This window comes from Mus musculus, chromosome 7 (assembly GCF_000001635.26).
Source record: "Mus musculus strain C57BL/6J chromosome 7, GRCm38.p6 C57BL/6J".
NCBI lineage: Eukaryota > Metazoa > Chordata > Mammalia > Rodentia > Muridae > Mus > Mus musculus.
The window spans coordinates 131388591-131415766 of NC_000073.6; the positions used below are offsets into that span (position 1 = coordinate 131388591).

A 27176-nucleotide genomic window follows, 5' to 3' on the forward strand; every position below is an offset into this window, starting at 1 on the left:
AACATTTTTATGTACTGTAAATTACTAAAAAAAATTTAGTTTAAAAAAAAAACAAAAGTCATTAGAAAGTGTTACTTTTTATTAATACATTACAAAAGCAAAGCATTATTCACAATAGGAACTACATACTATAGTTACTTCAGCATAGATTGCTTTCTTGATCCCTAAACAATATAATATATCTTACAACTGTAGTGCAAGACTTGCACCTCGCATAGAAAACAGGTTCCATACATCCAGCTATCAACAAAAACAAGTTCTAGAAAGCAAATACTATCAACAAAAACAAGTTCTAGAAAGCAAATACCTACCCCCTAAGACTAACAAAAATGTCTTTAGCAGGGAATTTAAATTTTTCTAACAATTCTTCATTTGATAAGTTTTTTTTTTTTTTGCTTTTCTTTTTTAGTAATATTCCCTTTGTCAAACATCTGCAAACACATTTCTAAAATGAAACCACTGAAACTACCTGATGGAAAAATTTCAAAACAGAAGTCTAGTCTTCACTTGAATGTCAAGTTGTAGCTACACACTACATTAGTAAAATCTGAAATAAAATTATTCTGTTAATCTCTTCACAGTTTCTTTAAAAAAATATTAGTGGAGATAAATTACCAACTTTAAAAATCTAAACTCATGTTCACTAAACAAAAATAAATTTAGTTTTAGAACATTGCCTGTTATGGCAAAGTACTATAAATAGTGCATGGTCAACTTTTCTCAACTCATTTCTATAAAACATTTGATTAAAAATAAGATGAGGAACTTATTTAGTATTTAAGGAAAGAATCCAACATCTTTCCTAGTACAGAATTTAACTCAGAATATTTAAGCAAAAGCCTAAACCTTTAAAAGTACAATTTCAAAAAAGTTCCTAAGGTAGATTTGCTTCAAAATTTTAGTGCATTTCGAAGTACTTGTAGCTTCACACATGGACACCTTTGGAAGACCAACTGTGCTCTTTATATTATTGGAAAATCGGGGGTTTTTCCTTCTTGTCTGTAATTATGAAAAGTTTTTTCCGTATTTAAAATGAAATGTACCTTCAGAACATTCATCGTTAGTTGTTAGGAAAACCAAAATGCCCATGTCACTGTTTGGCCCAGAACGTAGAGGTGATAAAGCTGGCTGTGAGGAGAGCCCTTTCGGCTGCTTGGCCTTTGAGACTGTGTCTTGCAGTGTTGCCCGGCCTGGCAGGGACCTCCTGGGCTCTAGCACTCTTCCCGCCTCTGCTTCAAGCAGCTGGGACTACAGATGTGCGGCAGTACACTGGGCTTCTTCCTCTTTTGGGAAGTTTTCACTGTCTATTTGGAAGTATTGCTTTTAATTGAATCAAACTTTAAAAACAGCAAGGTTTCCCAACAATAACCTGTTTCTTTCTGGCAGCTGATAAGCACAACAGTCAAGTTATGTATTTGGAAAGTGTTGCCCTAAAACTAATCTAGTAAATGATTTAAGCAACAGACCAAAATCACTAGAAAGTGTCTTCGGGGCTGCGCTTTAACAGTGCAGTTGGGAGGAGCCAAGACTGGCTGTGTACGCACAGGCACCCTCGGAATGGCTTTCCAGCACAGGGAGGGAGAGCAGGTCCATTACCAGGGCACTTGGGGCTTCACGGGTAGACACTCTCATAGTTCCCTCTTATTTACTGTAAGAGGCTATTTTTTGGTTAATAAATGCTTGACAGGGTATTTCTTTAAGAAGCCAATTGAGAATATTTTCAAGCTATTAACCAAATAAAAATGAAAAATTTGCAAGGTACACAGAAACCAATAGTAAGTGACAATGTTTTATTGTTTTGCCAGGCTCTCTTCAGAGTAAGCTACTTATTACACAATACAAAAATAATGGCTTCCTATATAAAATGAACCACTCTAATTCTAAGTAAGTTAAATGACACATTTAAATGTGCTTCATAATAACTCTATTTATCCTTTCCCACTGTGGTGACGATCCCACCGTCTCTGTCCATAAAGACTCACAGGGAGGACTTTCCATGGCCTGCTCTGCTCTGGAGAGGCAAGGAGGCTCTGTCTGGGCATGCTCTGGGTTTGTAGCTGTTTCCTCACTTATTACGTCTCTGGGTTTCTAGACCAACCCTTCGTGGACATTACGGGCAATTATGCACAGAGGGCAGGAAAGGAGCCTCGGAGGCTCTGGAAGCATCTCAGTGGGATGATGCGCTCACTTCCTCTTTGGTCATCAAAGACTGGGAAGAATAAAATAATCAGTGTGGCTGTCAATCTTACCTGACACCAGTAACAGGTGAATGCAGAATTTACATGAAAGATCAGATTGAAAAAAGGCATCTAGCACTCTAGTATATTTACCTGTGGCTTTAAAATAATACTCAAAATATATAAATACATATATAAATGAAAAGCTAAAAACTAACATGTTTACACATTAAATGAACAGATATCTCAAATACCAAACACAATTTTCAATTTAGCCCCAAATTTCAACTTCCAAGATTTTCATTTTATAATTTAAATTTGAAAGAACTGTTTTATGCTTCTCCTTGAAGAGAAATATTTATTACACTGAAATAACTACTGGTTTTGGTTGTAATGAAACTAATTCAACTTAAGTTATGTGAATGAAAATAGTATTTTAATTAGGAGCAAACTTAAAGGCAGTTTGTCTATAAACACTGAAATGTTATAAAAGATTTTATGAGAAGTGTGCCATTTTGACATATGGCAGAAAGAACATTAGCTGTAATGTATATCCTGAAGCATCAGGAGTACAGATAACCCTGGGAATCCTTATGGACAAGTGTAGGAAACTGATTACAACTGTACTTTAACTCTCATAGGTGTAAATGAAAAAGACAGCAATGCATCTAACTATCTAATGCATAAATAACCCTGACCAGACTTTTATGAAAAGTTAACAAAACCCTTTTTCACTATCAAACTTCTATTTTATAGACTAGAATGTATAAATTTTAAATTAGCATATACCTTATTAGGGATGATCAAACTAAAAACCAAACTACAAACTCCCAAAAGGCCAAACCAAGTGAGAACAATGTTGATTGTGTTCAGTGCTGGTTGTGTTGCCCTCTTGCAAAATGACAGGCAAAATCGTACTTGTCTTTACATTTGCACCCACATACGTTACACTGAAAGGGGCTGTCATACCCATGGCACCCCATGTGGACAGTGTAAAGGACGTTGTCTGCAAAGTACACGTCACAGTGCTGGCAGTGGTGTAGAAGCTGAGGATCCTGCACCGGCAGGGTTGGAGCTGGAGTGCTTGGCTGGCTGTTTCCTATGCTGGGAGTACTGGTGTGGGCACTTGGTTCACTGCTGGGCCCTGCCACTGGACTGTAGTTCCTCTGACTATGCGATGGCCGCGGTTCCGGACTTGTGGGGGAGGAGCTCTGAGGAATACTTGCTGACACAGCAGAGACAACTGCTTGGGCAGAGGGTTGCTGAATCATGAAAGGCTTTTCATCAGGGCAGGCATCTACATCAGGAGAGGCAGGGTTTTGGTTTTCTGGTGGCAAGCTGGACAACTGTCCTGCTAAAGTAGAGAGCTGATTCAAAGGGTTGTCAACCATGAGTTCTTGGGGGTCCCTTGGCAGGCCACCAGTTGGTGTAGTTTTAGCCATAGCTTCATAGGAGTCAGTCTGAATATTTGGGATTTCGTGTGTAAAATCATTAAGGTAGTCTGGTTTCTGGACCACCATGGAAGGTGGACTTAAGTTGATTAGTGCTCTTCTGCTATACCCCAGATTGCTTGTTTTCTTTTGTAAAACCCCCCACATTTTCTTGCTGCTTAAGGAAGACCTGGTACCTTTAATTGGTACCATTTTATGTTTGCGCCTTCGATGGTGGGACAGGTTACTTCGGTCACTGCAGCGGAAGGAGCACAATTCACATTTGTATGGTTTTTCCCCAGTGTGAGAGCGCATATGGGCTTCCAGGTGGCGCTCGTAAGCAGATGCAAATGGACATAAGTGACACCTGTGAGGCTTCTCGCCTGTGTGAGAGAGACATGGAAGAGACTGCAAGAGGAGCTCACTCATAGGACTTTTCATGTTTGTCCACTGCATGTGAGAACTGATACAAAAATAAAATTCTTTGCAGAAATGCATACTTGTATACTAGGTTTGTAAGATCTGTAAAGAAACCCAAGAACTGAAATAAAGCTTAAGAATTCATTAGCAACAACTTGTTTATACTTACAATCTATTTAGTATGAAAATCATTACAGCTTCAACTGGCACTTGGGGAAAAAGTAAAAATATTCCCCACATAATAAGGAGATATAAAGATTTTATCAGCCAGGGAGTAGCAATACAGAGCTCTAATCGCAGCACTTGGGAGGCAGAGGCAAGTGGATCTCTGTGAGTTCAAGGCCAGCCAGGGCTACACACAGAAACCCTGTCTCAAACCACCACCACCCAAAATATTTTTAATCAACTGTATGTTTCAAAGTATATGTTCACAGATCTATCTATGCATAAAAACTTGTTTTCCTCAAGGGAAAAAACCCACCCCCCACCCTGCAAAAGAAAGTTCAAAATCAAAATGAACTCCAGGTTTAAATATGAAATTGCCAGGGCCAAGGCTTCTCCTCCAGTTTCCTATTCTAGTTCAGAAAGACCAACTTTATTTAAAAGTCAAACTCTTCAAATATGTAAAACTGTCATTTAGAATGTAAGACTGAGAATCACTCCTCTGACAAGGACAGAGCACCTAGCATGTTCCAGATTTCATGCTAGCACTAGGGGGTACAAAGATGGCCTCTGGATGTCCTCAGGAAGCGTTCAGGCCACCATGATGTACTGCAGAAGCACAGACTGTGCCTGGGCTTGGGTGAGGGCAAGGCGTGCTTTGGAAGGTTTCTCCAAAGGGTGGCTAAGAGCGACCTGGGTTAGCCAGTGCACTCTACAGAAGCCTTTCTATTTTCTATAGTAGTGAGCTCCTGAATCTGACAGCAGAAAGAGAAAGATTATGGAGACCAAGCAGGAAAATGGGTAGGGAGGAGGAGCCAGGAGTCTGTTTCCAGTATTTGTATTCCTTTAAGCCACTGCTTTGAAAAAAAAAAAAAAAATGGAGTTACCACCCAACAAACCTTCATGAACCTTGTTGGGAACACTCAGAACTCTGTGGCCTTGCCTCCCACGGCCCCTCCAGCTGTTTCTCCATACCTGTGTGGATCCTGATGTGCTCAATGAGCCTGGCCGTTCCTTTGCTGGCATAGTTGCAGTACCGACACTTGAGCTTCCCATCGAAGGTCCTCTCAAACCCGTCTACTAACATTCCTGAGTTTTCATCCAGGGAAACTTCAACAGACGGGTGATCAAGGCCATTCTGATCGCCATCTGTTCCAGCTATAAACAAAAGCAAAAGAAATCGTGCAGCTCAGAACCGACCCAGTTCAGCATGTCAGACTTCACGTGGCTCCTCTACACACTGAGGGCTTCCTTCCCACGAGTGGGATTCATTAAACAATCTAGATTTCTTGAACTGGGACAATGTTTATACAAAAGTACAATTATGCTCTAAGAACCTTTAAAAAGGACATTTACATATAAAAATTTACCAACTCTCACATGCTTTTGAAGAAAATAGGTCAGGTAGAAAGGAGTAAAGAGGGTTATTCAGGTTGGAGAGATGGCTCAGTGGTTAAGAGCACTGACTGCTCTTCCAGAGGTCCTGAGTTCAATTCCCAGTACCCACATGGTGGCTCACAACTATTTGTCATGGGATCTGATGCACTCTTCTGGTGTGTGTCTGAAGAGAGCAACAGTGTACTCATATAAATAAATAAATCTTTTTTTTATTTTTTGGTTTTTCGAGACAGGGTTTCTCTGTATAGCCCTGGCTGTCCTGGAACTCACTCTGTAGACAAAAAAAAAAAAAATAAATAAATCTTAAGAAAAAAAAAAGAAAAAGAGATTCTTCAAGTATGAGTTCACAGACACACACAAGTGTAGTGTCTAAATACTAGTCATGACAACAACTTTAATTAGCAGTTGTTACAGTTCTAAAACACTAACTCAATTTCTTTTTGTCTAAAAACAATTATTGGACATTCTGTTATAGCCAGTTATTTGTGTGTTACAAATTCTGGGTTACATTTAGGATCTTAAAACTCCAAGGAAACAAGGTATCTGTCTGACAGCTCTGAATGTGAGGACTGTATGCATTTCAGAACTAAATGTTAGTGTTTGCTTTTCAGCTCAATAGATGAACTGTCTATAAAGCAGCAGCAGCAGCAGTGTTCATAGTTAGGAACTACACATGTTGGGAACTACAGCTTGATGGGTACAGGACTTCAGCTTGTGCCAGAAGACATAGTCCTCACATGCTCAGTTCAAACCCTATCTATTCCTTTCCTTCTGCCCTTCACCAGAAATAGTTTTACTGGCACGGGCAAGTCCAGCAGATTGGTCCAAAAGGAACTAAGAGGAGATACCAGGCTTGCGGTCTCCCTTTCTCCCACTGTTTTCCTAAGACCCTGATGCTCAATATTTTGATAAACGGAATCACTGGATCCAGGCAGGAACTGGTGCTTACCTTTCTTTTCTTTCTTTTTTTTTTTTTATTACGTATTTTCTTCAATTACATTTCCAATGCTATCCCAAAAGTCCCCCATACCCCCTCCCCCCCCACTCCCCTCCCCACCCATTCCCTTTCTAACAAAACTCTGGGGGATGTGATCCCTGATCACTGCTGCCCGTCTTTGCATCTTCATGGCTTACAAGATCTAGTTCAGAGGTCAGTAAATGTTTTCTACAGGGCTGAGGTAGTAAATACTTAAAGTCAGGTGGGTTTGTCTTTATCACAACACCCAACTCTGCTGCTGTACCATAAAGGCAGCTATGGGAGTGAATGTAGCTCATTGTACAGCCCTTGCCTAATGTATACAATAGATGTTGATTGCCAGTAGTACAAACCAGTTATAAATATGTAAAGTGAGCATGCAGATGTTCTAATAAAATTTTAATTATGACCAATGAAATTTAAATTTCATATAATTTGCATGTGTTATTACATTCTTTTTGCATACTTTTCAATAATTTCTAATTATTCCAATTTCCAGACTGTAAGCTACAGGAAAGCTGTTAGATGAGGCCCATTGATGGTACTCAGCTGACTTTGAGCTAGGTTAAGAACAGTATATGTGATCCACAAACTAGAGAAACTTTATCTCTAGCAGGCTCATCAAAAGTTTGTTTCATCTAATTTAGTTTCTCTTCATCCACTTAAAGAGAAGAAATCCCTAGTTGAGGTTCAGGTCTAATCTATGTTGCCTGATGGACAAATTCCTTGGGTTCCTTGAATTGACTGTCAGCTAACATGAAGGACAGACAGACAATGGATTTAGATGCCCTAACCTTTCAAGAAGACTGTAACAATTATGTAGACTACATTAAATCATAGTAGAAGTCTGCATGTTAAAAAGAAGGGAGAAAGGAACTAAAGGGGTCTGCAACCCTATAGGTGGAACAACAATAAGAACTACCCAGTACCCCCCAGAGCTCGTGTCTCTAGCTGCATATGTAGCAGAAAATGGCCTAGTCGGCCATCATTGGGAAGAGAGGCTCCTTGGTCTTGCAAACTTTATATGCCCCAGTACAGGGGAACGCCAGGGCCAAGAAGTGGGAGTGGGTGGGTAGGGGAGCAGGGTGGGGGGAGGGTATAGGGGACTTTAGGGATAGCATTGGAAATGTAAATGAAGAAAATATCTAATAAAAAATAATTTAAAAAAAAGAAAGAAGGAAGAAGGGCTGGAGAGATGGCTCAGCAGTTAAGAGCACTGACTGCTCTTCCAGAGGTCCTGAGTCAATTCCCAGAAACCACATGGTGGCTCACAAACATCTGTAATAGGATTCCATGCCTTTTTCTGGTGTGTCTGAAGATAGCTATAGTGTACTCATATACATAAAATAAATAAATAAATCTTTAAAAAAAAGGAGAAAATGCCTTGTATCTTTCTAGAAAAAGAAAAGAATGATCTACATTAGTAGATAGTAATAGTCACAGAATGGAGAGCTATGCAGGAATATTAACACATTTACCAATGTGAACTTTTCAATAGTATTAAAATAAGTCTACCTCCCTGAAGAGTCTCTGCTTCTTTGTCCCCACTAACTGATCCCGAAATCATGTTCACATGATGCGTCTGCTGGGTCAGGTATTCCTGGAAATCTTTTACAAAGTCCAAAGGCTCTGGTTTCTTTTCACCCATCTTGGTGCTTTTTTTTTTCTTTCTTTCTTTAAGTTGAAAGTCTGTTATATCTAGGGAACAAGAAAATAAAGAATCCATAAGTAATTTTAAAAAGCAAGCAGTATAAAATTTAAAAAATATAGGCAATAAAGATTTTTGTATAAGACATTGCATAAAGCAACAGAAAAATAAAAGCTGTCTTTACATTCTTTATACCTTATCTGGAAAATTAAATAAGATTATAGAAAACAGTGAGAAACAGATTTAATAAATACACTGAGTTTATAGAAAATGGAAACAAATTACCAAAGCAGAAGAAAAGAGAAAACTTTACTTACAACAGCCAAATATTGACGACTACCCAAATGATCCTCAAATAGGACCATAAGTAAATTGGTTGTAGCATGATCAAACAGTGGGTTAAAACAGTGAAAAATACACAAACTTCAGCTGCATGCAGCAACACACAGACAGCTCACAGTCCTAGCACTGAGCACTAGAAGTCAGACAAAGGATGTTAGCATATGGTAATACTGAAGACCAGAAACTAACGTCCAGTACCAGCAATGATCAGAGTGTAGCCCTCGGTTGCTAGGGCAGCTAGAGCCTATCACTAGAAGGGACATAAAAGGAGCTGGCAGCCTTCCATTTCTTCACATCAATGCTGAGTTCATGACCAGAGTCACCACTCTGACCATCCGCTAGACCAAGCTTTAAGATTTATAAGCTTTCCTATATACACGCTAGATTTCAAGAAACAGCTAAGCAATAAAGAATTGAGTAATCTTTGCATGCCTACTGCTAGTCATTATAGATAAAAATTACTCATTAAATAATCTGAGTTAAGGAAAAAAATTTTCAGAAACCTCTCTACACCATTTGGGTTGGCTATAGAGAAACTGAAATGAAAGTGTATGCAGATTCAGCTTTAAGCAATGTCAAATAACTTTTTAGTCATTATGCTGATTTATTCTCCAATCAGCGTATGTGTAAGAGTGGTTGACTCGTGTACTCACCAGTACTTGGCTTTTTCGTTGTGGCTATTTTGGAGGGTATGTGGCATTACCACACCACTTGTGATTCATATCATTGATGATGAATGAAGTTGTATCTAAGTGGCTACTTATATTCTTTTAGGTGATGGCTGTTTTCCCATATAGACTGTCTATCTTTTCTAATAGATTAGAACTCTTCATAATGTTTTAAATATAAACCCTTTATTACATGTATGCATTTTAGGTATCTTCTCTTTATAATTTCCTATGAATTTCTTTTTTTGAACTGTTTATTTTTTAAAATAGGATTTGAGATAATATATACCCTAAAATTTATTTTTAAACATTAGAACTATGACATTGCAGAGGTAAGATTCTTTTCTGAAAGCAAGTGGTGGTACAACTAATGAAAGATCACACCACTACCAACACTAAACAATAATCAAAAGGAAATGAGGCTAGACCAAAACTAGAGTTCATTTGGATAAGATTTTCATCCATATTTTAAATTAAGAATTAATTTATAAAATGTAATCATAGGGATATTTGAATACAAGAAGTGTATGCTTCAGGCTTTGTCTCCAAGTCTTCTGCAGAACATTATTAAGGTATCTTTAATTAAAAATAAATTTATACAATATAGTCTGTTTAGAGTTTCCCCTCCAACTCCACAGCTCCCTACCCACCCAAATCTAGACCTTTCTTTCTCTCTTTTTAGATTACAAACAGGCATCTAAAAAATAATAATAAAATAAAAATTAACAAGAAAAAGCCAAAAAAAGTACAATAAACACATGTATATGCAGACACACATGTTCACACACAGTGAAATCCCATAGAAACACAAGGCAGGAAACCATAATATATATGTAAAAGATCTGTAAGGAAAATTAAAAATTAATAAATAAAATAACGTCTAGGCAGAACTTTATGAGCTAAGGAGCCTGTCACTGAGTTCGTCTGTCCTGGCCACCTGGTCTGTCCTTGGGTGTTTGTATACCCATGAGACTGTTTATTGATTGGAGATAGCTGCGGATTAGGGACTGGGGCTTGTGTTCACTTCCTCTCTGAGTGCCGAGACTCCATCTGGCTTCGACCCGTGCATGGCCTCTGTATGCTGCCACAGTCTTTATGAACAAAAGCAGATTTCATTTTACTGTTTTTCTAATTAAAATATAACTGCATCATCTCCTCCACTCTTCTTCTATAACTCCTCTCATGTTCCCAAATCCATTTTGTGTTGCTTGATGTATATATGATTTCAGGACTCACAACTTGGTGTTGGATAATCAATTAAGGGGCTCATTCCTAAGAGATATTAATTCTCCCTCTCTCAGTAGTCATTAGTTTTCTGCAGTTCTTTGTCTCGGGATGGCTCTCATGGGAATGACCTCTTCTACATTAACATTGGCAATGCCATTGTTCAGGACTTCTTGAGACAGCCATGTTGTTGAGATACCATGGGTGTAGCTTCCCTTTCATTTCTGGAGACACAATCTCAGGGTACATTTCCCGGCCCACTGGCTTTTAGGATTTTGCTGCCCTCTCTTCTGTGATGGCCCCTGAGCTTTTGGTGCAAAAATTGTGTTGTAGATGTATCCACGAGGGCTGGGGACTCTATAATCACTTGTTTTCTTCATTTTGACCACTTGTGCTTTTCTGTAATGGTCTCCATCAGCTGAAAGAGAAACTTCTTTGAGGAGAAGTGAGAGCAACCTTTACCTGTGGCATAAGGGTAAGTATTAAAAATGCTGTGGAGAAGTTATGCTGGTTTACTAGACTGGTAGCAGTAGGCTCTCTTCTACGGTCCATGGCCATGGACCTACCCCCATGCAGCTGGGTAGGTTTTAGTACCAGGCATGGCTTCCTTCTTTCTGAGTGACCTTGAGTCCTATTAGGTAGTAGTTGGTTACTGCCAAGAAACGACTGTCTCTACTGAACCTTTCGGGGTATCATGCCATGTTGGCTATTGTTGGGGTTCATAGGTATCATAGCTGGGCAGGACGACTGACTGTTTCCTCCCTTGGCGGACTGCAGAACACTTTCAGGTTCTAAGAAAGCTAGTCTTCGGGGAGGATCCAGCTTGAATCCTGAGTCCTATAGCAAAGTGCATGGTGCCTTTAGCATCAGGACTTCTAACCTCTAGGAGGTAATCAAATACAGCAGCAACAGCCCATCTTGGACTCTGCTGGCCAACAACTCAAAGCGGGGCTTCTTATGCCCAGTCCTGGAATTGTGTTAGTATATGGCTCTTCCAGGGGGCATTATTAACCCAAATGGCAAAACTTCACTGAAACTACACACACACACCTTTCTCTCTCCTTCCCTCCCTCTCTCCCTTATATGTAATTTTACATTAAAATAACATGATTCTTGTGGCTTTAAAAAATTTTTAAATTCATTTTTATTTTAGGTATATAAGTGATTCTCCTGCATGTATGCATGTACACCATATAATATGTCTGGTGCCCAGAGTTTAAGTAGTTGTGAGCCACTATGTGGGTGCTGGAAACTGAGTATGGGTTCTCTGCAAGAGTAACAAGTACTCTTAACTGCTGAGCCGTCTCCCCAGCTTCCTGAACTTAAAATTTTAATGTAACTCAATTTACCGGTTTTTCCTTTTTACATTTTATAACTACCTGTGTCCTATTTAGAATAACCATGCCTCTATCTTACTTGAATACAGAGCTTAATATTTCCTTGAAAAACATTTTTTTATGTTTCACCTTTCATATTTTATCCAGACTTTAGTTTTGTGATCGATGTAAAACGAGAGTCAAAAGAATAATTTTTCCAAGAAAATATCCAATTGTCCCAGTTATATGCATTTAACAGATCGGCTTTCCCAATACACCCCAGGATTGCCTCTTTGAATTAGGTAATTATATTCATGGAAGTTTATGTCTGAATTCTCTATTCTATTCCACAAAGACTGTCTATTCTTACAGCCAAATTTATTCCCAACAAGTCTTTGTTACCTTGGTAATATGTCTTTATCAGTTTTGTTTTTCTTCTCCAAGAATACCTGAACTCTTGGTTCTTTTTTCTTTAAGATTTATTTTTATTTGTGTACATGTATTCACCATGTTTGTGTTATGCCCACTGGGTCCAAAAAAGGATATCAGTTCTCCTGTAACCAGAGTTACAAGTAGCTATGAGCCACAGAAGTCCTCTGTAATAGTAGCAGCCATCTCTTTAGTCCCTGGCCCAAGTTTTTAAATGGCAGAGGTTAACAAATGAGGGACTTTCATAAAAGCACATTTTTCAATTTGCAAGAACCTCACCAACTTTATAAGAAGCAAACCTTGTACACTTCAACTAGAACCCTAGTAGAACCTTTGACTGAGCCCTTATCTTTTATATCAATGAAGTGAAACCCTCAGACAATGACAGACACAAGGCTGATATTTCCCCTAATAGTTACTGACCCCAAGCTGATATATTTTTGTTTATTATTTATCTTCTTTTCTCCTTTAATCTGTTCTTTACTTGAAGATATTTTGCCAAATAAGGACATACAGGTGGCTGAACTTAACTGTAATCTTCTGAGTTCTTTCTTCCTTCTTAAAAGCTACCTAGAAGGCCTGAGAAGTTATTACTAATCTCTTTCTGCTGTTTTCTACAAAGTGGCAGTCTACGAGAGAACTGACTATTTTGCTTTTATCTCCACCTCACTAGCTTTAGACTGAACAGAATGGGATCTCTCTTAGCTTTAAAACAGTGAACTCCCATTTTATAAACTAAGACAACAATACAAGTTTGCAGTGCTCTTTCAAGCTTTATATTAATCATCTATAAATATTGCAAACTATACAGCTCACAGTAATCTCTGAGACAATGCTAACTATTTGGGAACAATTATTTTTACAGCGAAATAATAAAGTTGTATCTTGGTCTCAGATTCAAAGTTGTTTCCCTGTTCATCAACTTGGTTAGAAAATAGAATTAGCATCTACTTGTTCCTTAGATTGGTGAGATAAGCAGCAGTGAGTTCCCATTAGTTCACATATCCCTGACTGCAACTTTCCAAGTCCATCTGCAATTTTCCAAATTTGCCCTTTCTTATATTATTAGGGCACGTCTTTAAATCTCTTGCCTTAGTTTATTCAGCTTTCCCAACCTTATTAATCATCATTTTTCTTGTTTTACCATATTAACTAGTTGTGTCCAACTATTTGTTTAGCTATAGTTAATACTACTAATTATTTGTTCTTTCAAATTTGCTCTTTAATTAGAAAACACGAGCTAGTCAGCCGATGAAAAAGTTGATTAATAAGATGGACAGTCCTTGCCTACCTGTAATTCAGTACTCAGGAGGCAGAGGCAGTAGAATGATTGTTACATAGTGAATTTAAGGACCCTATCTCAAAAAATTTTTAAAAAGAAAAGAAAGAAAGAAAGAAACCTGAATGTTTAATTAAAAAAATAAACCAGTACATGAAAGTAAAGGGGGACTGTTAGAAATGCAGAAGTAGAAAAGAGAGGCAGGGCTGACAAAGGTGGGGGAAACAACAGAAGGGAGGAAAATGATCAAAGCAGATCATGTGCACATACAGAAATGTCATAACTCAGACCCCTGGTACAATTAAAATATACTAATTTTAAAACAAATCATATCCGGGATAGTTTTTTTAATTATAAAGGCTATGAGTCTCTATCAGTTTTCTGTATTCTGATTATAAAAGCATTATAGGGCTGAAGGGATGGCTCAGTCAATAATGAGGCATGCAAGTATTAAGATCTTTTCAAATTCCTAGCATCCACATAAAAGGAGAGGCATTCAGAAAGCACCTATAACCTTAGCATTGGGGAGGTGGAGACAGGAGGATTCCTGGAGCTTGCAGGTTAAATGAGACACACACCCATCTCAAAAACTAAAAATGGAGAGAGATTGAGGAAGACACCTGATGTCAATTTCTAGCCTCCACATACATACATGTATATGTGCATCCACACATAATACATGCATACACACACATATGTAAACACACAAACACAAAACTATAATTAAGAAAAAAATCCCAGTTTTTTCCTTGCAATTCAGAATTTCTTCTTGCCAATCAATCTATATGCAAAGTGATACATGTTCCAGGAAAAGGAATGTACTTTAATGGGCCTCAATGAGCAAGACAATCTCACCAAATCTTGATTAGAAAGCTTAGCCATGCTGCTGTACGATGCTTGACAATGCAACAAAAACACAAGACCTACCATAAGCAAGCAGAAGAAATGGTATTTTTATACCTCTAACTAAAGTTTAAGGACAGAAATGAGCCCAATTACAGAGCATGGCTGACATATTTTGACAGTCTTAGCTATTCACATTGTCACATTACAAGTTTCACAGTGTTCTCTGCCATAAATTGTATGCCGCTATCAATTATGCATGATGAATTAAAGAAAAAAGAAAGCCAAGGAAGTAACTGAAAACGTTGCAGACATGAAGACCAGTTTCTGAATTAGGGATTCAAACACACATATGGTTTAGTCTACACATCCGCCCATGATTTAAAACTTAAGTGACCCTTCATCTCTAAGCATCTTTGTGTCCATCAAACCTGTATTATCTATGTTACATATATCTGTGGGCAACAGGCATGGTAGCCAGCTATTTACATAGCGGTAGACAATGAAACAGACTTGTGTAAATAATAGGTGCCTAAATCTAAGCTGAGTCTTTGGCTCAAACCCCAGCTTCTTCCATCTCAGGTCAATACCTCTAAGCATGATATATGGAAAAACAATAATTCTGAAGCTAAAAAGAGCCCCTGCTATAAAGAGAGGATATGGGTTTGCTGTTCACACCATCCTGATAACAAGAACTCCATATATAACCTGCTATCTGAGGATGTTGTTCAGGACTGACAAATTTTAAAACCCCTACAAACATAACATGAATGATATATACATGGATTCAACCAAATGTGAATGGAAGACATTTAAAATTTTTTAAAAAATCCTAAACAGTTTAATTCACTTCCCTTGGGATCCCCTACACAATACAGAATCAGAACAGCTTATGCTATATAAAGTATCTGGAGAATAAAGAGAATACGAGTGTGTACCTATAACCCTAGCACTCAGTGCCTGAGTGTGTGCCTATAACCCTAGCACTCAGTGCCTGAGTGTGTGCCTATAACCCTAGCACTCAGTGCCTGAGTGTGTGCCTATAACCCTAGCACTCAGTGCCTGAGTGTGTGCCTATAACCCTAGCACTCAGTGCCTGAGTGTGTGCCTATAACCCTAGCACTCAGTGCCTGAGTGTGTGCCTATAACCCTAGCACTCAGTGCCTAAGGCCTTGAGAGTTCAAGCCCAGTCTGAGGGACACATAAAACTCCAGTGTGAAACAGAAAAAATGTGTATAGAAGGATGTGTAACAAGTTACAGGCAAATCCTGTTGCATTTTATGTGTGACACTGAGTATCCTCAGATTTCAGTGTACACAAGGGGTCTGTACTGGCTAGTTTTGTATCAATTTGACACAAGCTGGAGTTAACACAGAGAAAGGAGCTTCAGTTGAGGAAATGCCTCCATGAGATCCAGCTGTAAGGCATTTTCTCAATTTGTGATCTAGGGGGGAAAGGCCCCTTGTGGGTGGGACCATCCCTGAGCTGGTAGTCTTGGGTTCTATAAGAGAGCAGGCTGAGCAAGCCAGGGGAAGCAAGCCAGTAAAGAACATCCCTCCATGGCCTCTGCATCAGCTCCTGCTTTCTGGCCTGCTTGAGTTCCAGTCCTGACTTCCTTGGTGATAAGCAGCAGTATGGAAGTGTAAGCTGAATAAACCCTTTCCTCCCCAACTTGTTTCTTGGTCATGATGTTTGTGCAGGAATAGAAACCCTGACTAAGACAGGGTCCTACATCAATCCCCCAGGAATACAGAGGGACAACTTACTGTATGTACATTAGAAACTCCAGGAAGTATAATCTTTCAAAATGGTATGTTAAGTTTCAAAATCTGGACAAATGGCTGAGGTGCCTACTTAACATATCAACGTGAACCTGGCCACCAAGATCTCCCAGCAGTTCTCCTGTAACATTCCCTACCTGTTACAGGGTCCACCTGGCTTGCACACACTGGCCTCTCCCCTGAACATTCGAGCCCAAGGGGTTGGGCTGTCCTTCCCTATATAAGCCAATCATTTTGGCCACCTGTCCTTTCTGTACCTTTGGCCTCCTGGCTGCTGCACCTGGTTTCCCTCTCTTCTTTCTCCCTTGCCTCCTCCCCTCATGGCTCAGGGTCATGACTCCTCTGGACTTTCTCAGCTGTGTCTGCCTCCGGCTATGCTCTCCCACTTATCTATAATAAACTAGCTCCTCCACCATACCTAGGACCAGTCGTATCCTTTCTTTTCCTTTTTATTTCTTTTTCTTTTTCATTCAGTATCTTTCTAACTGGCTGTGAACTCGACACCTTAGACTTGTTGAACAAGAAATTACCCATATTTTCAATGTAAAATATCATCAGAAAAACATATTTAAGCATTCCTATTATTATAGATTTTGATACTACATTGAGTCAGACCTACTCTATGCTAACTGATTTTGCTCCAAATGAAAATTTCTATACCCAGGAGAGGTATTGCGGGGATCCTCCGGTAGTACCATGTCCAATTTTCTGAGGAACTGCCAGACTAATTTCCAGAGTGGTTGTACAAGCTTGCAATCTCACCAACAATGGAGGAGTGTTCCTCTTTATCCACATCCTCGCCAGCATCTACTGTCACCTGAATTTTTGATCTTAGCCATTCTGACTGGTGTGAGGTGGAATCTCAGGGTTGTTTTGATTTACATTTCCCTGATGATTAAGGATGCTGAACATTTTTTCAGGTGCTTCTCAGCCATTCAGTATTCCTTAGGTGAGAATTCTTTGTTTAGCTCTGAGCCCCATTTTTTAATGGGGTTATTTGATTTTCTGGAGTCCACCTTCTTGAGTTCTTTATATATATTGGATATCAGTCCCCTATCTGATTTAGGATAGGTAAAGATCCTTTCCCAATCTGTTGGTGGCCTTTTTGTCTTACTGACGGTGTCTTTTGCCTTATAGAAGTGTTGCAATTTTATGAGATCCCATGTTCCAACCGGTAAGGACGCATGCTCCACTATGTCCATAGCAGCCTTATTTATAATAGCCAGAAGCTGGAAAGAACCCAGATGCCCCTCAAGAGAGGAATGGATACAAAAAATGTGGTACATTTACACAATGGAGTACTATTCAGCTATGAAAAAGAATGAATTTATGAAATTCCTAGGCAAATGGATGGACCTGGAGGGCATCATCCTGAGTGAGGTAACCTAATCACAAAAGAACTCACATGATATGTACTCATTGATAAGTGGATATTAGCCCAGAAACTTAGTATACCCAAGATATAGGATACAATTTGCGAAGCACATGAGACTCAGGAGGAACGAAGAACAGGGTGTGGACGCTTTGCCCCTTCTTAGAATTGGGAGCAGAACGCCCATGGAGGGAGTTGCAGAGATGAAGTTTGGAGCTGAGATGAAGGGGTGGACCGTCTAGAGACTGCCATATCCGGGGATCCATCCCGTAATCAGCCTCCAAACGCTGACACCATTGTACATGCCAGTGGGATTTTGCTGAAAGGACCCTGATATAGCTGTCTCTTGTGAGACTATGCTGGGGCCTAGCAAACACAGAAGTGGATGCTCACAGTCAGCTATTGGATGGATCACAGGGCCTCCAATGGAGGAGCTAGAGAGAGTACCCAAGGAGCTGAGAGGAACTGCAACCCTATGGGTGGAACAACAATATGAACTAACCAGTGTTCCCTGGAGCTCGTGTCTCTAGCTGCATATGTATCAGAAGATGGCCTAGTTGGCCATCAGTGGAAAGAGAGGCCCATTGGTCGTGCAGACTTTATATGCCTCAGTGAAGGGGGATGCCAGAGCCGGGAAGTGGGAGTGGGTGGTTGGGGGAGTAGGAGGGGGTGTGGGAGACTTTTGGGATAGCACTGGAGATGTGAATGAAGAAAGTACCTAATTAAAAAAAAAAAAAAAGAAAAGAAAAGAAAAATTCTATGTTGAAATTCTAACCTCCAATATGACATTTGTTGTGAGGCAGAGACATCAGAATAGGACTATGAGAATAACAGTTTGCTTTCTGTTTTCTGCACTATGAGTATATAACCAGAAACCAGATCCTGTATCTGCTAGCAACTGGAACTCAACTTCCCAGCCTCCAACCTTAATGAATTCTTTAAATCACCTAGCCTGTCCGAGTTGGTTATTATCAGCCTGACACAAATTCAGGCATATCCAGGAAGAAAACTTTGTTTCCAAACAGGGGGTCATTAGGGTAGCTTTGCTGGCCTGGAACTCAGTATGCTATGTAGACCAGAATGATCTTGAACTCAGAGATCCACCTGCCCCTGCCACCTGAGTGGAGTGCTGGAATTAAAAGCTTTCGCCACAATGCCTGGAGGAAAAGAAATCTTATTTGAGAAATTGCTTCCATAAGATTAGCCTATAGGCAAGCCTGTGGACTCCTGCCTTGATTAATGAAATATATGGCGGGGAGTGGGGACTAGCTCACTGTGGGAGGTGCCACCCCTGGGCAGGTGCTCCTGGGTTTATAAAGAGTAGGCTGAGCAACCATGAGAAGTGAGCCAGTAAGCACTAAGAAAAAGCCTTGGCTTCTGTGCCACAATCCCTGCCCTGCCCTGCCATTCTTCAGTGATGGGATGTTAATGGAAACATAGGATAAAATCAACTCTATCACCCCTAAATTACTTTTAGTCATTGTAGTTTGTTAGTTAGTTAGTTTGTTTGTTTGAGACAGGATATTTCTACATAGCCCTGGCTGCCCTGGAACTCACTATGTAGACCAGGCTAGCCTCAAACTCAAAGATCCTCCTGCTTCTCTGCCTCTACCTCCCTAGTGCTGGGATTAAAAATGTGCACTACCATATAGGGTAGTCATGGAAGTTTATCAAAGCAGTACAAGCCCTAAGCAAGACACAGTCCATTCAATTTGTTATCAGAGTGTGAACTAAGATATATATATATTTATGCCATCAACCAAAGAAGAGAAAAACTTCCAAACCTTATGATTATAAGGCATTGCCCAAGCTACTAGAGGAAAAATATCTAAGAGTTAATATTCCACATATCCTGTGTGTGTATGTGTGTTCTTACATATACGATCAAACACCTTTTAATCAGGAGCTAATTATTTAAAAGAGGTGTTAAGATGCAAACTGGAAGGTAAGTACAACTACGAAGCAGATAAGATAAAAATCAAAGGGTCTTCTTTCCTCCACCATCATGGAGCACATGTCTGACTCGACTTCTTGCCTTCCAAAATCAAGAAATTTCTGGCCAAAAAACAAAACTGTTTTATTCCCCCAAGGGATTTGGATGAAAACTAATGACAAAGCCACGTACAACATGTCTCAATTGGAGTCTGATTTGCTTTTATCTGTTCCATATGAGCTAAATAGTTTCAGCAATAAAATGTGTATAACCTTAAAAAACAAACAAACAAACAAAAAACCCAACCAAACCCTAGTCATCTCTCTGAGTGCTAGAGATGCCCTCTACACAAAGGAGAATTCAAAGAACAGTATAAGGTATTACATTTACCTAGCACTGCTTTAAAAGAAATGTTTAACTGAAGGGTTACTACTGATAAGGAAGAATACTTAGCCCAACTTTTTTTTTATTAGGTATTTTCTTCATTTACATTTCAAATGCTATCCCGAAAGTCCCCTATACCCTCCCCCCGCCCTGCCCCCCAACCCACCCACTCCTGCTTCCTGGCCCCGGCATTCCCCTGTACTGGGTTAGCCCAACTTTTTATGTGACAATTAACCCAGAGGTTAGTCAGGCCTACTGAAGTTCTTTATTGTTCAATAGCTGTGTTTACTTCTATAACCTGTTGATTATGGTCATTGAAAGATTTACTCTCCAAGAGAATTTACATTAGTAAAGGCTGACAAACGAGACTTAGTTCATACAGAGTAACATGGACCTTCAAAAAGAATTAGAACACAATTCCTGAGTTCCCGTCTGCTAAAGACTCTGAATGCATGAACACTGTGATAAGGCTCTTCTGAGAAGTCAGAAAACATAAAAAGGAAAACAGAAATGAAGCCACATCTGAAGAAATCCAAAAAAAGAATGATACAATCTAACCTGTTCACCCCAATTTAGCTCCACTTTTTACTTTCCACGGCAACACTGCTGAAATGTTGAATAATTGAAATTTACTCTGGAGATACAACAAAGGCGTCCAAAAGGCCATGGAGGGAATTTCAACTAAAATTCAAAAGCCACAAGAAGTCTGCAAAGAAAGACACGTAAGTGAAAACTTTGCTAGGGACTACAGGCTTAGTAACAAGTTAATAACATAATTTGTGTGTCATTATCATTAACTGAAAAAAAAAAAAAAAAGCAAGGGCAAGCTTGGTGGCCCACAATTACATCCTAGCCATTTGTGTTACTATCATGTTGCCACTGGTCATTTACTTTTAACAAAAAAACTTCAATGCCATTCATATATAATATGCTAATTTCAAGAGATGCCAGGCTTAATGTTGCTGAATAAGTCCAGTTGCACATAAAAGTACATTAGCTCTATCGCCAGGGAAATATATGTAACAACCACCAGGACTCAACCACGGCATATCTGAAGCCCATCTTCAGTGTCCCACAGTACAACAGTTACGGTTTCCTGGGAAACACGGGACCCTTACAGGAAAAGAACTTCAAACATCCCAGTTCCCCCGCAAGGAACTTCCAAGAAAACGTTCATCCTCAGCTGTGCTGAAGACAACATAAACTCAAGACAAAGTCTTACAAGTAGTCCAGATGTTTTAAGCAGCTGTTTTCATGCTGTGTCTTCTAAGTGTAATTTCCCTGGACCTCACAACTTCAGAAGTCTTCATGTCCGTTCTCACTCCTCTGTCCGGTTCTGACCAGCACACAAAGGAGTCATTAAAGAGGCCATGTGGTTACTGGCAGCTACCACTGACTATACTTAGGATCTACAGTTAGACAGACAGCACTTGGACGCTTAGCTGAGGAGGAGCCACATTGAGCATCCAAGAACATTCCCGACAGTCGATCGATGATGAATCGATCGGGGACAGAAATCTTGAATGAGTCGGAAGATCCTCCCCAGCCTCACCTGTTCCCAACATTGGAAAGTACAGGCAGTAGACGCCAGGTCATGAGAGAAAGAAAACTCCTTCCCAACAGCAGCCCGGGGTTAACACCCTATCCAGGATACACCGGGGTTGCTGGGGTCGACTTTGGCACCCCGAGAATGCACTACACAGGGATGCTCCCTGCGATCGCCACCTGTCAAAGCCGGAGACAGCTCCCCACCCTGAGCTCCGAGCTGCGGCCCGACGGCGCCGACTCGCTCGCGAGCCTCCGGGCGGCGCACCCAGTCACTTACGAGCCCAAGAGAGTCCCGAGTCACCACGCTGGCAGCCCACGGGGCACGCAGGACCCTCCGCTGTGGCCAAGGCGAAAGCGGTGTTAGCCGGCTAGCAATGAACCCGGCACTTTACCTTCCGCCATTCCGTCAACGTGCCCTGAGTAACCGTAGCGCCGCCGTGGAAGCTGACCGCCCCCCGTGACTCACCTCCTGACAACCGCACCGAGGAATCCCCACAGCCCTTTTCACTGCCGTCGCCGCCACCGCCACCGCCTCAGCGTTCGTCAGCGTCGCAGCTGTAGCCGCCATATTTGTTGTGTCTCCGCTCCCTTCCCGCCCGCCCCACGCCTTGCCCAAGTCTCGCGTGAGCGTGCTGCAGGGAGCAAGGAGAGAATTATGTCTCTCCTGGGGTTCCGTAGGCGGCAGTGGGCGGGGACTCAAAGGGGTGTGTGAGGGGCGGATGCTCGGAGTGGGCAGGGCCCGAGCTTGCCAGGCCGAGGGAGTCTTGCGCAAGGGTTCGTGGAAAGCCTTGCGAGCTTAACAGGGCCACCCTGCCCGAAGCGAGGATGGCGGTCTCTGCGCTCCAGCTGTGGCGTATGGGCGGGCTGGTGAGTGGGGTCGGTCGAAGCGACCGTCTCAGGAGGCCTGTGGCCACACTGATTCCTGGCGACGTCATCTTTTCCTAATGGGCTGGGGGTCTGGGAGGCTGGTGGAGGGGGCTGAGCCTGGGGCTGGGTCTCCACAGACCCTTCACCTCCGTCTGGTTTTCCTTCAGGATCCGTCCCAGCTCATGCCACATTTCCCCGGATGATGATGATGATTTTTTTGTTTTGTTTTTTGGGGTTTTTTTTGTTTTTGTTTTTGTTTTGTTTTTTTTTTTTTTCGAGACAGGGTTTCTCTGTATAGCCCTGGGTGTCCTGGAACTCACTCTGTAGAGCAGGCTGGCCTCGAACTCAGAAATCTGCCTGCCTCTGCCTCCCGAGTGCTGGGATTAAAGGCGTGCGCCACCATCACCCAACCGATAATGATGATTTTTAATGACTAAAATCTAGGCCTGCTTGTCGAGCCTATTGACACTCTCTTCCCTTCAGCAGCCCAGCTGGAAGGGACCTCTCATATTTCTGGGTCTTAACCATTCAGGGAAGGAATTTCTTAGGCTTTATCTCACTGCGGGGATCTGACCAGCTCCCTTAGATTCTGAGGAGCCCAAAAGCCCATTCTAGTCCTCTTCCTCAAACTTGGTCTGAGGCCAGCCTCTTGTCTCACCAGGATGTTTCTGGCCTCCCTTTGCTCTCTCGGATTTCCTGAGCTTGGAATTAGGACACACAGTACAGTGCAGATGACAGCATCTGTCAGAATAACAGAAGACACTCTGACCAGTCAGAGGGGGCAATGGGTTGAACCATGAGCAAACCTACGTTAGCTGGACTTGGTGCTATTTCTTCAGGTGCCTGAAAGAGACAGCTTTCCTGGAGGATGTTTCTCTACTTAGGCGATTGACGAGCCCATTTAGCTAACTTTGAAGTGAAAGGACAGTTGGGTGCCTTTGCTGTGGTTGTAGTTAGCTGGAAACCCTCCAGCTAAATAGTAATCTTAAAATTTCCTCGGGCAGATGTTAAGTCTCAAGTCTCACCCATTATTCTGGCGAGCAATCAAAATCCTGCAGTATTTATTCCCGGTTTTACAAGCTACTGATGAGAGGAAGTAGCTTGTAAACGGTGAAGCAAGTCTGCACCTCTTTGCCTCACATTGTAGATAATTAACGTTATTTTATTGTTTTACAAGCTTGGGGTGTTTAGGAAATTAATAAAGTTGTGTTAGTGTATTGTCACAAAGGATTAGAAATGGGTTCTTGTGATTATTATTTAATACTGTTTAATAATTGTTGCTTAATAATAATGTAGCCAGCAGACTTGTCTGGGTTGTTGAGTTTGGCCACCCTTTGTTTTTCTAGCCTACAAGCCCTTGGTGCTCTTCCAGCTTCCAGTCTCTCTTACTTTGCATGAACCTCTTAACAAGTAGCTATTTAACCTTGAGATGTAGCGATTTCAGACAAAGGATTAGGTGACTTTGACAAAAACTACTGCTGCTTCTCCTTGGTCGGAGATACCACGGAAGTATTTTGTTTAGATTTGTGCCTTATTGTCTTGCGTAGGTTTTGGATCTCTTTTATAAAAAATAGTATATTTTGCTGAAATTTGCCTGAAGCATGGTAGTTAATTAATTAAGTTCTGGTGCCAAACTGCTTGGATCTAGAGCCCAGGCTCTGTGGTATAACCTTAAGCGGTTGCTTAAACTCTTTGAGTCTGTTTTCTGATGGGTAAAGTGGGGGTCGGGAAGGACGGTACCTATCTGTAGGGTTGTTGCGAGGGCTGAATGAAAACGTTTTTGTAAGGCACAGAGACGAGCATAATGGTTAGCCAGCTTTCAGTAAATGTCTTTACTCCCATTCACGAGGCACCGTGTGCCATAGCAGATACAGTATAGACTAAAGCACATGTGTTAAAGAAGTTCACCCTCACCATTTAGACCTGCTTCTACCTAACCACGTGTTAGTTAGCAGTAGGAAAAAAAAGACCTCAAGGGGTCCACAGTGTACCCCTGAGCTCAACGGAGAGAGCAATGGCAGGGATCATTACAGGACAAAGAGGCTCACTGGATACAGGTTTTAGAATCTAGGAGGAAAAGAAGGACGCTGTAACAAGCAGGGAATGACACTATTTTAAAAAGAGTTTGAGAGTTTAGCCTTTAGGATTGTGTAGAGCTGTTGAAGGCTGAGAACCTCAGAGGCACTTAATTATGGTGAAAATATATAGATTGCTATGATAAAAAGTGACAAAGAGAGTGGAGACATGAGCCAGGACAGTGACAAATACCTGTAACACCACCCCTCTCACCCCCCAACACACACACCGTAGAGACAGAAGCAGGAAGGTTGAGAGTTCTAGGCCAGCCTGGGCTATGTGGTAAGATCCTGTTTTACCATAAGGTACAAAGAGGGTGCCTGGTGGAGGGGGGTGCAGAAGAGCTGGCCCTACCACTCCTCAGCCCTTCAGTGGTTTGGGCTTAGGGGGTGATGCCCTCCACCCACTTGCCCCTCACCACCTGAGGCAGTCTGAGGCCTTGAAGTTATGGGAGCTGGTGAGCTGGCCCTGCTCCTCACCAGCTGCAGCACTCAGGAGAGAAAGGGGGCCTTGCACCGGGGCTGGGCTACACAGTGGAGCTGGTTCTGATGGTGACTGGGACAATACTTTACATCTGTGATTTTTATTCTTTCTATGAACCCTCTGAAGTCAGTATAAGTGGTTTGAGTTGCAAATAAAGAATTCAAAAGCAACACCCAATGCCTCCAGCTCTCACAGCATTCAAGAATGCTCTACCAACCTCTACCTTTGGTCTTTTACATTCTTGCTGATGGAGTAGAACTGGTTTGCATATTATGAGATCTGGACTCACGATACTTGAGTTTGAATTCTATTACCTCTTAAGTCTGATAACTTTAGAAAATGACTTACTCTCCTCCATTTCTTTTCTGCAAAGGGGAAGAACAATGGTTTAAGTTAGGTATTAGATATTATATACTTAGAACAGATTCTTGCATGTGGTAAAGACTTGGTAAATACTAGCTATCGATACAGGCAAAACTCATTATCTGTAAAACTGAAAGGAAGGGGATAAGGTGTTTTTATATAAAGTATGTGGGCAGGTCTTACTGTTTACAACAAGGTCATTTGGACATTAGAAAACAGAGTATTGCTACTGTTGAAGAAGTAGTATGAGCAGACATGGTTATGGGAGATGAATCTTGAACTGACCAACCAAAGGGATGGCTTAACTTTAGGTAAAGCAACAGAAGGGTAGAGAGCAAGGACTAGGAGTTATGTAAATAAAAGCATAGAGGTAGAGACATATTCTGCTTGATTAAAAAGAATATGGATGTGCTCAAGTGGTGTGGGGCAAAAGGAGCTTCCTTCGTCACCCTCTGAATGCTTGCTAATTGAACCTTCTGAATAGACAGTAAAGAGATTAACAACACAAGAGGTGTACAAGTTTATTACTGACAAGAGGAAGTCAGGAAAGTGAGAAGCCAGTAACTCAGGTTTCAAGGGCTGATGCTCTGAGAAGACTGACTGTTATCTCAGAGCCCATCTTAAGGGAACCAGGTATGTGAAAAGACTTTTTTTAGAAAGGGAAAGAGCTGCAGAGACCTAAGTGAGCAGAAAGACTGCTCTGCTGTATCCAGGCTTGATAGTGATCTCCATCTCTCAGGAGGTTTTCCCTCCTTTCTTCACAGCAGAACATCATTAACATAACAAGAAACCCTTATTTACTAAATATTGTAGTTTTTTAGATCAGCTATAGCCAAATTTGTGACTTCTCTGAGCTACATTGGACAACGAATGTCTTGGGCCATACATTAAATCCACTAAATTCATGAGTGTGCAGGCCACACAACCTGTAGCCTGCAGTTACAAAAGTATACATTTATTTTGCATGACATTATAATATGATGTTGTCATCTGCAAAGTTTATGTTCAAGAACTATCCTATGATGTTCCAAAAAAGTATTACAAAACACTTATAATGGTGCTGTAGACATGTCAGTGGTTGAGAGTACCTCTGCTCTTACTGAGGACCTGGGTTCAATCTCTAGCCACCATGTTTGGTGGCCTGCAACCACCTATACTTCTATTCCCAGGGGAGCTAATGTTTCTGCTTCTTTGGGCACCTGTAGTTACTGGCACACTTACACCCATTCCACATAACTTAAAAATAAAAATAAACCTAAAATACACACACACACACACACACACACACACACACTCAAACACACATATAATCTCATAGTGTTTAAAGTAACTTGGTATTGGGCTGCATTCAGAGTCATTTTGGGCTGCATGTGTCTCTTGGGCCATAAACTGGATAGCCTTATTTAGATAAACACAGTGTTTCCCAATAAAGCAAATATGTTCTATATGTCTGCTTTTAGTTTAAAAAAAAATAGAGCAGCAAATTACATGCTTTGTGTTAGATGATCCACATATTGACAGCACCAGAAAGTTCAAATGTTCTACCCTCTATAAACCAGGAGTGAGTTGCTAGTTACTAAGTCCTTTTAACTCCTTTTTCCAGGAGTAGCTAACCTTACTGTTATGACAAAGAACAAAAACCAGCTTTTACAAAAACAAAACAAAACAAAACAAAACAAAAACCACCACCAACAACAACAGTAAAAAAAAAAAACCCCAAGCACTTTCAGGCTATTGAGTAGCTTCAGTCAGAGGTGTCATCTGTAGCAATGCTGTCGGGACCTCCAACATGACTGATGGTTTCATAGTCAACTAAAAATATTTGAAGCTAGAGGGCTTATTTGGGTTTCCCTCAGTTATCCCTTCTTCTCAGGGGAGACTCAACTGGGAGATGATTAAAACTTTAGAAGACTACAATAGTCTCTCTCGTCCGCAAGGTGTGTTTTCCCAAATGCTCAATGGACACCTGAACTGTAGGTGAGACCAAAGCCTCTAATGCCCTTCCCGTGTCCTGAGTGCCTGCCACACTTGCCACTCTGTGCCCACAGCTTTTGTAG

The 27176-nt window shown here is 41.0% G+C and overlaps 3 protein-coding genes across 5 annotated transcripts in view; 2 read left to right on the plus strand and 1 right to left on the minus strand.

Annotated features, from left to right (window-relative positions):
• Positions 1-4178, plus strand: part of Pstk (phosphoseryl-tRNA kinase) — a 21656-nt gene extending 17478 nt beyond the window's left edge. Inside the window, exon 6 of the mRNA NM_001364161.1 lies at positions 3910-4178. Coding sequence (NP_001351090.1) covers positions 3910-3914 — 5 coding nt within the window. The 3' untranslated portion in view covers positions 3915-4178. The remainder of the gene's footprint in view (positions 1-3909) is intronic.
• Positions 59-21928, minus strand: Ikzf5 (IKAROS family zinc finger 5). 2 transcript variants are annotated; one of them, XM_006508122.4, is made up of 5 exons: positions 21797-21928; positions 20341-20488; positions 8079-8261; positions 5165-5347; positions 59-3990 (listed from the first exon to the last, which is right to left on the minus strand). In XM_006508122.4, exons 3-5 carry the CDS (start codon positions 8209-8211, stop codon positions 3047-3049), a joined length of 1260 nt encoding a protein of 419 aa, XP_006508185.1. In that variant the 5' UTR covers positions 8212-8261; positions 20341-20488; positions 21797-21928; the 3' UTR covers positions 59-3046. The 2 variants fall into 2 exon arrangements, with proteins under 2 accessions (XP_006508185.1, NP_780324.2); NM_175115.4 differs by lacking the exon at positions 20341-20488 and having other exon boundaries at positions 21797-21888.
• An 82-nt stretch (positions 21929-22010) lies between these two features.
• Positions 22011-27176, plus strand: part of Acadsb (acyl-Coenzyme A dehydrogenase, short/branched chain) — a 35611-nt gene continuing 30445 nt past the window's right edge. Inside the window, exon 1 of one of the 2 annotated variants that reach the window (NM_025826.4) lies at positions 22011-22197. In NM_025826.4, coding sequence (NP_080102.1) covers positions 22156-22197 — 42 coding nt within the window. In that variant the 5' untranslated portion in view covers positions 22011-22155. The remainder of the gene's footprint in view (positions 22198-27176) is intronic. The other variant, XR_003946541.1, reaches the window with a different exon arrangement.

What these genes read in the sequence shown, in the direction of transcription:
- Ikzf5 (XM_006508122.4), bottom strand. Translation starts at nt 8,211, where the DNA reads ATGGGTGAAAAGAAACCAGAGCCTTTGGACTTTGTAAAAGATTTCCAG. An exon ending in AGCAGAGACTCTTCAGGGAG is followed by an intron (nt 5,348 to 8,078) that starts GTAGACTTATTT and finishes TTTTGTTTATAG; the next exon opens with CTGGAACAGATGGCGATCAG. An exon ending in GCACATCAGGATCCACACAG is followed by an intron (nt 3,991 to 5,164) that starts GTATGGAGAAAC and finishes TCTCTCACACAG; the next exon opens with GCGAGAAGCCTCACAGGTGT.